This window comes from Zalophus californianus, chromosome 6 (genome assembly GCF_009762305.2).
Source record: "Zalophus californianus isolate mZalCal1 chromosome 6, mZalCal1.pri.v2, whole genome shotgun sequence".
Taxonomy (NCBI): Eukaryota; Metazoa; Chordata; class Mammalia; order Carnivora; family Otariidae; genus Zalophus; species Zalophus californianus.
The window spans coordinates 58,970,234-58,983,154 of record NC_045600.1 but is presented as its reverse complement, the minus strand read 5'-3'; the positions used below and the strand labels follow the sequence as shown (position 1 = coordinate 58,983,154).

Below are 12,921 nucleotides of genomic sequence, written 5' to 3'. Positions count from 1 at the left end.
GAGCGACTGCCTTCAGCTCAGGTCATGATTCTGGAGTCCCAGGATCGAGCCCCACATCAGGCTCCCAGCTCAGCGAGGAGTCTGCTTCTGCCTCTGACCCTCTCCCCTCTGATGCTCTCTCTCTCTCTCTCAAATAAATAAATAGAATCTTTAAAAAAAAAAAAAAAGGTCAGTAGTAGCCTAATGCCTACGTTGTTCACCTCACTTCACCTTCACATAGACATTTTATCATATCATCACAAGAAGGTGAGTACAGTATAGTAAGGTATTTCAACAGAGACAGGGGCCATATACACATGAATTTTATTACAGTATATTGTTATAATTGCTCTATTTTATTATTAGTTATTGCTGGTAATCTCTTATGGTCCCTACTTTATAAATTAAACCTTATCATAGGTATATCTGTATAGGAAAAAACACTATATATATATATATATATATATATATATATATATATATATATATATATATATATACACTACCCATGGTTTTAGGCATGTTGGATCATATCCCCTATGGATAAGTAGGGACTACTGTAATTGTATTTCTTTTAAAAATTTTCTGTGATTTTTTCTTAGTCCCAAATCCAAGATTTCTCATTCAAGTCCATTTTTGTATCTTGGTAAAGTTTTTTTAGTTTTTCTCACATTTCTTAAGGCACTGTTTTGGTAGTATATTTTTTGTTGCTTCTGTGATTTTGTTCCTTTTCTCATTTTTCTCACTTTTTTTTAAGTAGGCTCCATGCCTAATGTGGGATTTGAACTCATGACCCTGAGATCAAGAGTCACACGCTCCACTGACTGAGACAGCCAGGCACCCTCCCCCCTTTTCTCATTTCCTAAATTTGGTTTTTGGTAATGGATTTACTGCTAAATAACATTATTTCTAATACTTTTGCAATAGATTCTTTTGGGGCCTAAAGTAACAGAGTCAAGACTTGAATCCAAGCAATTGGACTATAGAGCATATGTGCTCAATCAACTTATCAGACTACCTTCCATGTGATTTTCACTTGATGCTAGCATGGAGATGATTTTCTTGACTTATAAATTAATGAATTTCCTGTGGTTAGATGAAGCAACTATTTTATTATATTTTTTTTCATTTGACTTATGAAATCATGTATTTCCTAAAGTTAAATGAAGCATTTTTTTTCTCTTATCTGTTACCTCCACATCCATTCATTGTGTTCATAAGGAAAATGGGCTATCATTTTCTTTTCTTGCAGTGTATTTATCTGGCTTTGGTATTAGAGTTATGCTGGCCTTGTAGAATTAGTTAGGAAGTGCTCCCTCCTCTTTTATATTTTGGAAATTTTGAGAAGGATTGATGTTAATTTTTCTTTATGTTCTGGAAAAGTTTGATAAATGTTAAATGTTTGGTAGAATTCACCAGAGAAGCCATCTGGTCCTGGACTTTTTTTTGTAAGGAGGTTTTTTGATTACTGATTCAATCTCTCTACTTGTTACAGGCCTGATCAAATGTTCACCTTTTTCTTGGGTCAGTTTTGGTAGTTTACTTGTCTTTTTAAAGATAATTACTGACATTCACACTCAGTTTTGTGAGTCATTTTAAAATTATTTGACTATTACTTATGTTTAAATGGTGTCATTGCATACCACCATTACTTATTTATTTTTTATACTTTAACTAACTTTCTACTTTGGAGCTGTTAATTGCATCTTCAAATAATTTTTTCCAGAAGGTAAGTACATGTGTGGTATGTTTTCTGAGTGGGGTATATATGTGATCCCTACTGCAAAGGAGATATACAGAGTCCTGAGCCAAGAAGGGAGGATGTCCTTGTTCTCTACTTGGTGTAGGCTCATTGTCAAGGAGTCCTAAGAAGTTTCTACAGACAGAAGTTGAAGAAACACTTTTCAGTGAGGCTTAGGACCAGGGGCCAGTGCTTAAGATAGATTCTGCTGTCTTCCTAATCCAACCTATCTTCCCACTGTTTGCCTGAAACACCTTCTTGGATTTTCTGCCCCAATTGACCATTTCTGCTACCAGGTTATTATTTCCAGAATATGTCAGAACACCCTTTTTTTTTTTGGATACATACTCAGACATCAGCTCTATTTCTAATGAAATATTTTACAGACTATGTTTAGGTATGCTTTTACTTTCACTGATTTTTTCCCCTGGAATAATAACATGCAAACCTTTTAATTTACCTTCAGGTTGTGTGTGTGTGTGTGTGTGTGTGTGTGTGTGTGTGTGTGTGTGTGTGTGTATGTGAATCAGTTAAGTCATTTTCTAATAAGCTACAGACTTTTGCTTGTATTTCATTTATTTTTGTGTTCGGAAACATCAGGCATCCCCATATTGTCTCTCTTTGCTTTTATCACTATCTTCCTGCTGCTTCTCCCCTACCCTCTTTGGTCATGTCCCTCTATATTTTGGAAGATTTTATTATTTTTCCTCTACCTTCTGACTTAATTTTCTTGATCAATATATTAGAAACTCTGCTTTTGGGGTGTCTGGCTGGCTCATTTGGTAGAGTACATGACTCTTGATCTTGGGGTCATGAATTTGAGCCCCATGGTGGGTGTAGAGATTACCTAAAAAAATTAATAAAAGCTAGAATTTAGAAAAAAATAAAAACTCTGCCTTTAAAAATATGTTTAAATATTTTAATACTATCACAGTTTATTTTCCTTCATACCTTCCTATTTTATTCAGTTTGTTTCATTTTTACCTTGCTGTTTTTCAACTCATTCTTTTACTCTGCATGAATTTCTAAATGTTTTGATAGAATTCATATCTTCTTGCATCTTTTGAACACATCACACAATTTATTAAAACTTATTACTTTGAAGTTTCAGGGTATTGTCCCCATTCCTTATCCTGTGATGGTTTTTCTTAGGCCTTAAGTTGTCTTCTTCTCTTGGGGCACCTGGGTGGCTCAGTCAGTTAAGTGTCTAACTTTGGCTCAGGTCATGATCTCAGGGTCCTGGTATTGAGCCCCAAGTTGGGCTCCCTGCTCAGTGGAGAGTCTGCTTGTCCCTCTCTCTGCTCCTCCCCTTCTCCCCCACTCACTTTTTCTCTCTTTCTCTCTCAAGTAAATAAATAAAATCTTTAAAAAAAGTTGTTCTTTTCTCTTTACTCATGCACTAAATAAATGTAGATGTTTATGAACTGAATGGGTTTGTGGATAGCTTTTACCCTGCATTCTTTCCCAGAGACCCATCTACCAAGTAGGTTGATGGTACCCATGGTATGGTTTTCTGAAATGTTGAGTAATGAAAAGCATGAAAAACTAGTTTTCTTTTTGCTCTTTTGATTTGCTTATTTATTTTACTGTATTTTTTTTACTTATTTTCTTAGTGGTTACTTTTGGGATTACAATTACCATCTTAATTTATAAAAATCTGATTCAGATTCATACCAACTGAATTTCAATAACATACAAAAATTTTGCTTCTATATAGCTCTGTTGCTTCTCTCTGCAATGCTACTGTCATTTACATGTCATTACATGTTTATACATTATGCATCCATCAAAATATATTTATAATTATTGCTTTATGCATTTGTCCTTTAAATCATATTGGAGAAAAAAAGAATTATGAACAAAACATTCAATATTGTCTTTTATATTTGCCTATCTAGTTACTTTTACCAGTGCCCTTTATTTTTCATTTGAGTTATTATCTAGTGTCCTTTCATTTTGGCCTGAAGACTCCTGTTAGTATTTCTTGTAGGGTAATTATGATAGTGACAAATCCTCTACATTTTGTTTATTTTGGAGTGTTTTTATTCCCCCATCTTTTTTGGAGGATACTTTTGCTGGATTTAGAATTCTTAGTTGACAGTTTTATCTTTTAGCACTCCAAATATGTCATCCTACTGCCTTCTAGCCACAATAATTTCTAATGAGAAATCAGCTGTTAATCATATTGAGGCTCTCTTACACGTGATGAGTTTCTTTTCTCTTGCTGCTTTCAAGATCCTCTCTTTGTCTTAATAATTTAACAGTTTGGTTATGATGCGTCTGGCTTCTTGGATATGTAGGTTAATGTTTTTCATCAACTTTGGGAAGTTTTCTGCCATTATGTCTTCCAACATCCTTTCCGCCCTCCCCTCTTCCTCTGGGACTCCCATTTTGTTTGATGATGTCCCACAGGTCTCTAAGGTTCTGCTGAAGTTTCTTCATTCTTTTTTCTTTTTGTTCTTCAAATTGGATAACCACAGTATATCTATTTTCAAACTCACTGTATTTTTTCTTCTATATCTGTTCAAATTTACTACTGAGCACCTCTATGGAATTTTTCATTTCAGTTAATGAACTTTTCAACTCCAGAATTTTTATTTGATTCATTTCATAACTTCTAGTTCTTTATTGATATTATTTTTTTGATGAGACATTGTCATATTTTCCTTCATTTGTTTTGACATGGTTTCCTTTAGCTCTTTTAACATATTTAAAAAGGTGATTTAAAGTGTTTGTGTAATAGGTCCAATCTCTGGGCTTTCTATTGATTGTCTTGTTTCCTATGTTGAGCCATGTTTTTTTGTTTTTTTTGCATGTCTCATATATTTTTTTGGTTGTTGTTATAAACTGGACATTTATTTATTTATTAAAAGATTTTATTTATTTATTTGAGAGAGAGAGAGAGCATGAGCCTGGGGGGGTAGGGGCAGAAGGAGAGGGAGAGGCAGACTCCTTGGTGAGCAGGGAGGCCAATGTAGGGCTCAATCCCAGGACCCTGGGATCATGACCAGAGCTGAAGGCAGACACTTACCTCACTGAGCCACCCAGGTACCCCTAAACTGAACATTTAAAATTATGTAATGTGATAATTGTGGAAATAAGATCCTTCTTTTCCCCCAGGGTTTGTTATTATTGCTGTTTTTTCTTGTTGTTCTTATTTTTATTGTTGTCATTTTAAAAAATTAGTGACTTTCTTGAACTAATTTTGTAAAGCCTGTTTTCTTTGTTGTGTGTGGCCACTGAAGTCTCTGCTTGGTTAGCTTAGTGGCCAGGTAATGACTGAATATAGGTTTTCTTGGATGCCTGGAACCAGTGTCTCTCAAATTTTGCCGAGGGGTTCTTTTGTGTGTTGGGACATACCTTAGTACTCAGGCAGACAATTTACAACCCAGCGTTAGTCCTAACTTCCAGCTTGCCTAGAACCTCAGTGTTGTCAGAGGTGAAAACTTAGGGCTTCTAGTCTTTTCTGAGCATGTGTACAGCCTGTGGTGTGCACATCAATGTAGTATAGGCACCTGACAATTGGTTTTTTTTTTATTGTAATTTAAGTACCTGACATTAAGCTTTTGATTGTTGAGGCATTCATTTCAAAGACATCCATCTTGAATAAACACATTGCCAACTACACAACTAAATAAAGACTGAGGATACCTTCCTCATGAATTTCTTTTTTTTTTTGGAAAGTTCTGGTTGCCTACATAACCATTTGACTGATTGCTTGCATTTTCCTTCCTGTGCTTTAATTTCCACACTTATATTTTAAATTCACTGATAAAGAGTGAACCTGCTAAACCTTGGATATCCCACCCTCAACTCCAATAAAGTCAGAACCCCAGGTCCATGCACTCACTCACTCACCCTCTCTCTCTCTCTTTCCTCACAAACTCACTGTGTGCTCTTGAGCATGCCATGTACCCTTTAGAATTCATAAATAATAAACCTTGTTTTTTTCAAAGTTCCTTGACAGTTGTTGCTGAGGTACATTTTGTAGTCATAATAAGAACTATAGGATTGGTCCTGCCACAACATTTGCTGTGGCTAGGGAAATGTCTGTGGGGGCCCACCACAAATAGTGTGGGCCCAGGTGGTTGCCCACAGGCATTTCCAGTTGATAACATCACTAATGATAGGTTGAGAGTGACCCTAAACAACCAATACACATTCATATGGCTGAAAGTTACTAAAATATTTATTTTGTTATCTTTATTTTTCAAGGCTACTGTTTAGCTGGATAGCAGATTATGGGAATAAGGCAAGTTAAAACACTAAAATACTTACTGTTTTTACTTACATTCATTAGTAATCATTGAATAAGTGCTCCCTGGGTTGCTATAAGTCTTTCAACAATCAATTATGAGACATACAAATAAACAAGGAAGTATGGCCCATAGAAAAGAAGAAACTATTCTTGAAAAAGCCCAGGCATTGGATTTTTTTTTCAGTTTTTATTTATTTTTATTTTTTATTGTTATGTTAATCACCATACATTACATCATTAGTTTTTGATGTAGTGTTCCATGATTCATTATACATAACACCCAGTGCTCCATTCAATACATCCCCTCTTTAATACCCATCACCAGGCTAACCCATCCTCCTACCCCCCTCCCCTCTAGAACCCTCAGGTTGTTTTTCAGAGTCCATGATCTCTCATGGTTTGTCTCCCCCTCTGATTTCCCCCCCTTCATTCTTCCCCTCCTGCTATCTTCTTTTTTTTTTTCTTAACATATATTGCATTATTTGTTTCAGAGGTACAGATCTGTGATTCAATAGTCTTGCACAATTCACAGCGCTCACCATTGCACATACCCTCCCCAATGTCTATCACCCAGCTACCCCATCCCTCCTACCCCCCACCACTCCAGCAACCCTCAGTTTATTTTCTGAGATTGAGAATTCCTCATATCAGTGAGGCCATATGATACATGTCTTTCTCTAATTGACTTATTTCGCTCAGCATAACACCCTCCAGTTCCATCCACATTGTTGCAAATGACAAGATCTCATTTCTTTTGATGGCTGCATAATATTCCATTGTATATATATACTACATCTTCTTTATCCATTCATCTGTCGATGGACATCTTGGCTCTTTACACAGTTTGGCTATTATGGACATTGCTGCTATAAACATCGGGGTGCACACACACCTTCAGATCCCTACATTTGTATCTTTGAGGTAAATACCCAGTAGTGCAATTGCTGGGTCATATAGTAGCTCTATTTTCAACTTTTGAGGACCCTCCATACTGTTTTCCAGAGTGGCTGCACCAGCTTGCATTCCCACCAACAGTGTAGGAGAGTTCCCCTTTCTCTGCATCCCCGCCAACATCTGTCGTTTCCTGACTTATTAATTTTAGCCATTCTGACGGGTGTGAGGTGGTATCTCATTGAGGTTTTGATTTGGATTTCCCTGATGCCGAGTGATGTTGAGCACTTTTTGTGTCTGTTGGCCATTTGGATGTCTTCTTTGGAAAAATGTCTGTTCATGTCTTCCAGGCATTGGATTTTAACTAGACAAATACTTTAGGTTTTCATATATTTTTGTCTTTATATTTACTTTATTGGGTGGTTTGGAGATGCTATTTTTGGCTATTCTGATGCCATTTTAACCTGGCTTTTCCTGCTTAGCATAATGTTTTTGATATTCACTCATTTTGTATATTAGTAGCTTGTTTTTAAGAATGGAATCTTAACTGGTTATTGCTAGTATGAAATTTTATTTGTTGAATTTATTAGGTATGCTTTGGCCTGCTAGTTTTTTTCAGTTAATTTTCTTTTTTCCACCAAATATATGATTACATAATCTATTAATTGTAACATTTTGGTCTTCTCCCTTATTTATACATGTACTATTTCTTTTCATGTTGTATTGGGCCTCATCTGTCTAATGTTTTATTATGAAATATATTTTGCAGGAATCTGCAAATATCTCTTGTGGGTTAAGTTTTTTTCTATTTCTAGTTACTCTTTACTCAGATATAGGTGTTGAATTTTATTGAAGGTTATCCTTAGCAGTTACTGAGTTGATCATATGAATTTCCATGTTAATCTGTTCATTTTATAAGCTAGGAATGAATTACCCATGCAGTTTTGGGAAAAAATTTCCTTGGTCCAGATTTATTGTTTCTAAATATGCTGATTAATTTCATTTGCAAATATTTTAATTGGGATTTTTGCATTTATGTTCACAAGTAAGGTAAACTATAGGTTTCTTTATTAAGATATTTTTAATCCATATTTGATATTGCTACATTACCTACATGAAATGTATTGAGAAATTTCTTTATTATGAAATATTTTCAATTGTAGAACAAGTGCTCATCACTCAGATTTTTCAAAATTTAATATTTTTGTCATATTCACTTCAGATTGTTTAAACAAATAGAAAATTACAAGTAGAGATCCCCTTTGTACATCTTTCCAATCAATCTCTCCCTCCTCAGATGTGAACAATATCCTGAATTTGGTGTTCATTATTGTTGGATTTTTATACTTTAATGATATATTTATAAACCCAAAATGTTGTAAAGAATTTTTTTTTGGCAGGATTTCACATTTACTAGTTAGTACATTTATTTTATTTATTTTTTAAAGATTTCTGTATTTATTTGAGGGTGGGAGAAACACAAGTGGGAGGGGCAGAGGGAGAAGGAGAGAGAATCTCAAGCAGACTCCATGCCAAGTGTGGAGCCTGATTCCAGCTCAATTGCAGGACCCTGAGATAATGACCCCAGCTGAAACCAAGAGTCAGACACTTAAATGACTGTGCCACTCAGGTGCCCTGAGTTAGTATATTAATGAAAAGCTAAGTTTCAGGAGCCAGATAGTCTTGGTTTGAAATTCCCAACTATAATAATGAAATTTTCTATTTCTCTTTTCAGTTTTATTAGTTTTTTAAAAAATGTCCTTTGAAGCATTGTCATTAGTGCATACTCGTATGTTTTCTGAGGGACTTGACTCTTGTATTATTATGAAATGATCTTGCTAGTATTTCTTGTTTGAAGTGAAGTCTGCCTTTTCTGATATTAATATAGCCACTCCAGTTTTCTTATGATTAATGTTTGTATGTTGTAACAACCTTCATCCTTTTAATTTTGACCTATTTGTGTCTTTATACTTAAAGTAGGTTTCCTGTAGCAATCATATTGCAGGATCTTGTCTTTTTCTGCAGTGACAGTCTGTGTCTTTTAACTGGAGTGTCATTCACATGTAATTATTGACAAGGTTGGGTTTACATTTACTATCTTGCTATTTGGTTTCTATTTGTTACATTTGTTTATGTTTTTTTCTCCTCTTTACCTGCCTTCTTTTAATTATATTTTTAAGCATTTTAAGGTATTTTGTACTATTAGCTTATTTACTTCTTTATTGTTTTAGTGGGTGTTATGGAGTTTACACTGTGCATATTTAACATATCCTTATCAGTAATATGCCATTTCACATATGATATAAGAAATTTACAGAAATATATTTCTTTTCCTTTCTCCCATCATTGTGCTATTATTAATGCATGCTTCATATCTATGTATGTTGTAAAACAATACATTATTAATTTTATTTAAACCATCCATTATATTTTTAAAAATCTTTAAAAAGAGAAAATCTTTTTTTTACACACATTTTAAATCATTCTATTACTTATTTCCATTGTGTGCATTCAAGTTTTGATCTGATATCATTTTGCTTCTACTGAAAGAATTTCCTTTAACATTTCTTATAATGTAGTTTTGATGGCAATGATTTTTTTTCACTTTTTGTTTGCTGAAAAAGTATTTCACCGTCAGTTTTGAAAGATATTTTTGCTGGGGCACCTGGGTGGCTCAGATGGTTAAGCATCTGCCTTCGGCTCAGGTCATGATCCCAGGGTCCTGGGATCGAGCCCCACATTGGGCTCCTGGCTCAGCAAGGAGCCTGCTTCTTCTTCTCCCTCTGCCTCTCTCCCTGCTCATGCTCTCTTTCTCTATATATATCTCTGTGTCTCAAATGAATAAATAAATAAATAAATAAACAAACAAATAAATAAATAAATAAAAGATATTTTTTGCTGGATATAGAATTTTATGTGGACAGTATTTTTATTCAGTATAGGTACTCTAAATATTTTGCTTCATTGTCTTCTGGCCTACGTAATTCTGATAGGAAGCCTGCAATGTTAGTTTGTGGTAATTAGTTGCCAGGAATTATTAGTTTCTTTGTACTTAATGTTTCTCTGGATGCTTATAAGATTTTTTTCTTTATTATTAGTTTTCCTTATTTGATTATAATGTGCTTGGCATGGTGTTCTTTGTGTGTTTCTGCTTAGAATTCATGGAAATTTTTGGCTCAGGTTTATAGCTGTCATCAAATTTGGAAAAATTTGTCCATTTTTTGGTAGAAATATTTTCTGCTCCCTTCACACTGCCCTTTCTGGGACTCTAATTAAATATTATGTTAGACTGAGTATTAATTTTATTTCAGTTTTTATTTTTCTCTGTGATTCATTTTATGTTGTTTCTATTGCTATGTCTTCTAGTTAACAAATATTTTCTTCTATAATTCTACTCTGTTATTAATGCCACTTAGTGAAATTTTTATTTCAGATAATGTGTTTTATCTAGATATTCCATTTGATTCTCTTTTTATATCTTACATTTGCTTCTCATTATATTTACATCTTTGAACATTTTAATATTTAAATTAGAAATTTCAAGATCCTTATCTGCTAATTCCAATATATCTATCATTTCTGGGTCTTTTTCTAATGATTTTTCTCCTGGTTATGTGCTACATATTTATGCTTCTCCATGTGACTAGTAAAATTTGATTGAGTGCTGAACATTGTGAATTTTACCTTGTGGAATATGGGATTTTGTTATCTTCCTTTAAAAAGTGTTGGAGTTTGTTCAATAGTCTGTTAAACTGCTTGAAGATCAGCTTGATATTTTCAAGTATAATTTTAAAATGTTGTTAAAGTCCTAAGAAGCCTTTACTCTAGAGCTAATTTAGTACCACTATTAATGTCTAACCCTTCTGAGTTTATAATGAATGTACCATGTATTCAGCATGTCTGGTGGGGAGCTAATGATTCCCAGCCTTGTGTGAGCTTTGGGAATTGTGGTTATAGTTGTTTGGTAATTGTCTCCTCCCCCGCCCTGGCAGTCTGCCCTCATGGGTTTCATTATTGTATGAACAGATTAGTATTCAGTCAATAACTCCAATACCTGATGCAAATTTCTGGAGCTCTTTTTCTATGCTATTTCTTCCTCTCCATACTATGTCCTACAAATTCTATCCTCTTTGTCTTCCCCTCACTCTAATTTCTGTTTCTTCAACTTAGTGAGATACTTGGGTTCTATGTTGTTTCTCTCACCTTGTGTTGTGGTCTGGGAATTGTGAAAGGCAGAAATCTGGATTGATTTGCCTCTTAACCTTTTTTGGTTTCCGTTATCTTAGTCATTATCGTTGTACACTGCTTGTTGCCCAGTCCAAAAAGAGTTGTTCTTATATTTTGCCCAATTTTATAGTTATTTGTGTTAGAAAGGCTGAAGTTGAAGCTAACAGCCTCAGTTGGATCTTTTCAATAAAGCAAAGAAAAAGTAGTGTGTTAAAATACAATGAATGTTTATATCTTGCTATTGATGTTATTAAAGTCTAGAGGAGAAAGGGGCTGTCAAAAGTTATGTAGTTGAATCCCCATTTTAAAGATGATAAAACTGAGGTAAAGAGCAAAATAACTTGCCTATTGATACCTGGTCTGTGACTTTACAGTTTGGGCAAGAGCTGGGTCTCTTTATTTCTATTCGTTGTTAGATGTTGTGGTGTGCTATCTTCTTACTGCTTCAGCTGAATGAGATTTTATTATAGCAATTAACATTAGTAATGATAAAAATGATATTAACAGTTATACTCATTAGAATTTAAAGTACATTAATATTCCTTCTTGCTTTGGGTTAGATTAAATTTTAGTTTTGATATTATCTTTCTGTGCGGCCATTTAATGGCAGTGTTTTACAGAATCTGTACCTTTACCTAATTGTCTTATTAAATCTGATGTTATATCTATAGATATCAATAATTTATAAAGCCATGAAATTGGAATAATGGACAAAATAGTTTTATTGTATCTTCTGTTTTATATTTCCTATTTACTACATAATATTACCTAGCTTAAATTTCTCTTTTATATATTCCTCACTGATTAAATGCCTGGAATTTTGTTGCATTGACTAATACACCTCTATGATTTTAAAAACTGGCATTATTTTAACTGTTTTCTTTTTCTTCTTCAAGGATATATCTTTAATGGGGAAAGCATACTGGCACAAGCCATCTCAAGTGCAAGCAGAACAAGGATTACAGATAAATCTTGAGGAACCTCAAATGGTAAAGTTTTTAATAAAAATCCTCCTTGCCTATATTGAAGTAGTGGTCTGTCTCTTGTTGCTTGAATGCTTATCTAGATAATTTAAAAAACAAAACCTCCTCTAATTTATTTTAGAAGTGTGTTTAGCTGTAAGATCATCTAATCCAATATCACATCGGAACTCTTGGTTGTTTTCGCTCACCATTGCTGCCTATCATAGACCTTCTGAGCTAAGGCAACAAACTCTTTTCCGAAGGGAAAGATTTTAACAATTCCTCTGGTCTAGGCATTAGATTCAGAAGGTAGTTGGAGAGTTAATTAAAAGTTATTAGCTTGTAAGAAAGCATCACCTTATTTTTTATTTAGCTAGCAAAATTGTTTATAGCATTGATGAGGGAAAGTTTTATAGAGAAACTTTGGGGACTGGTGGACTGTTGGTGACTGAAGTTTGTTTCAGAAATAAAGCTTCCTTTTTGTCCATCATTGGCAAAGTATTTATAGGATTCAAAGCAATCTGGAATATATTCCCTATGGATAGGACATGTCTCCCTGTATATAGAAATCCACATTTACATAAAACAAATCATTGCACCATGATCATTTCCTTTATAAAGGATTTGTAAAATATTGTTAAATAGCAAGCTCCTTTAGTTCCTGAAAATATGAGTCCACACACATAAAAATTCAGATTATACTTCATTTTTATCATCATATGTTATGGTTAGAAAATATATGGAATCTTTTCACAAAAACCATGGATCTTATGATGTTAGAGTTTCTGCAACTGGTTGAACTACCAGAGTTTGAAATGCTTCTGGGTTGAGACCATGGCTTTTTCTGCTTTGTATTCTCATCT

At 34.1% G+C, this 12,921-nt stretch overlaps 1 protein-coding gene across 1 annotated transcript in view; it reads left to right on the top strand.

Moving 5' to 3' along the window:
- Positions 1-12,921, top strand: part of TTC6 (tetratricopeptide repeat domain 6) — a 203,354-nt gene that overhangs the window by 53,976 nt on the left and 136,457 nt on the right. The window contains exon 3 of the mRNA XM_035728139.1: positions 11,993-12,085. Coding sequence (XP_035584032.1) covers positions 11,993-12,085 — 93 coding nt within the window. The remainder of the gene's footprint in view (positions 1-11,992; positions 12,086-12,921) is intronic.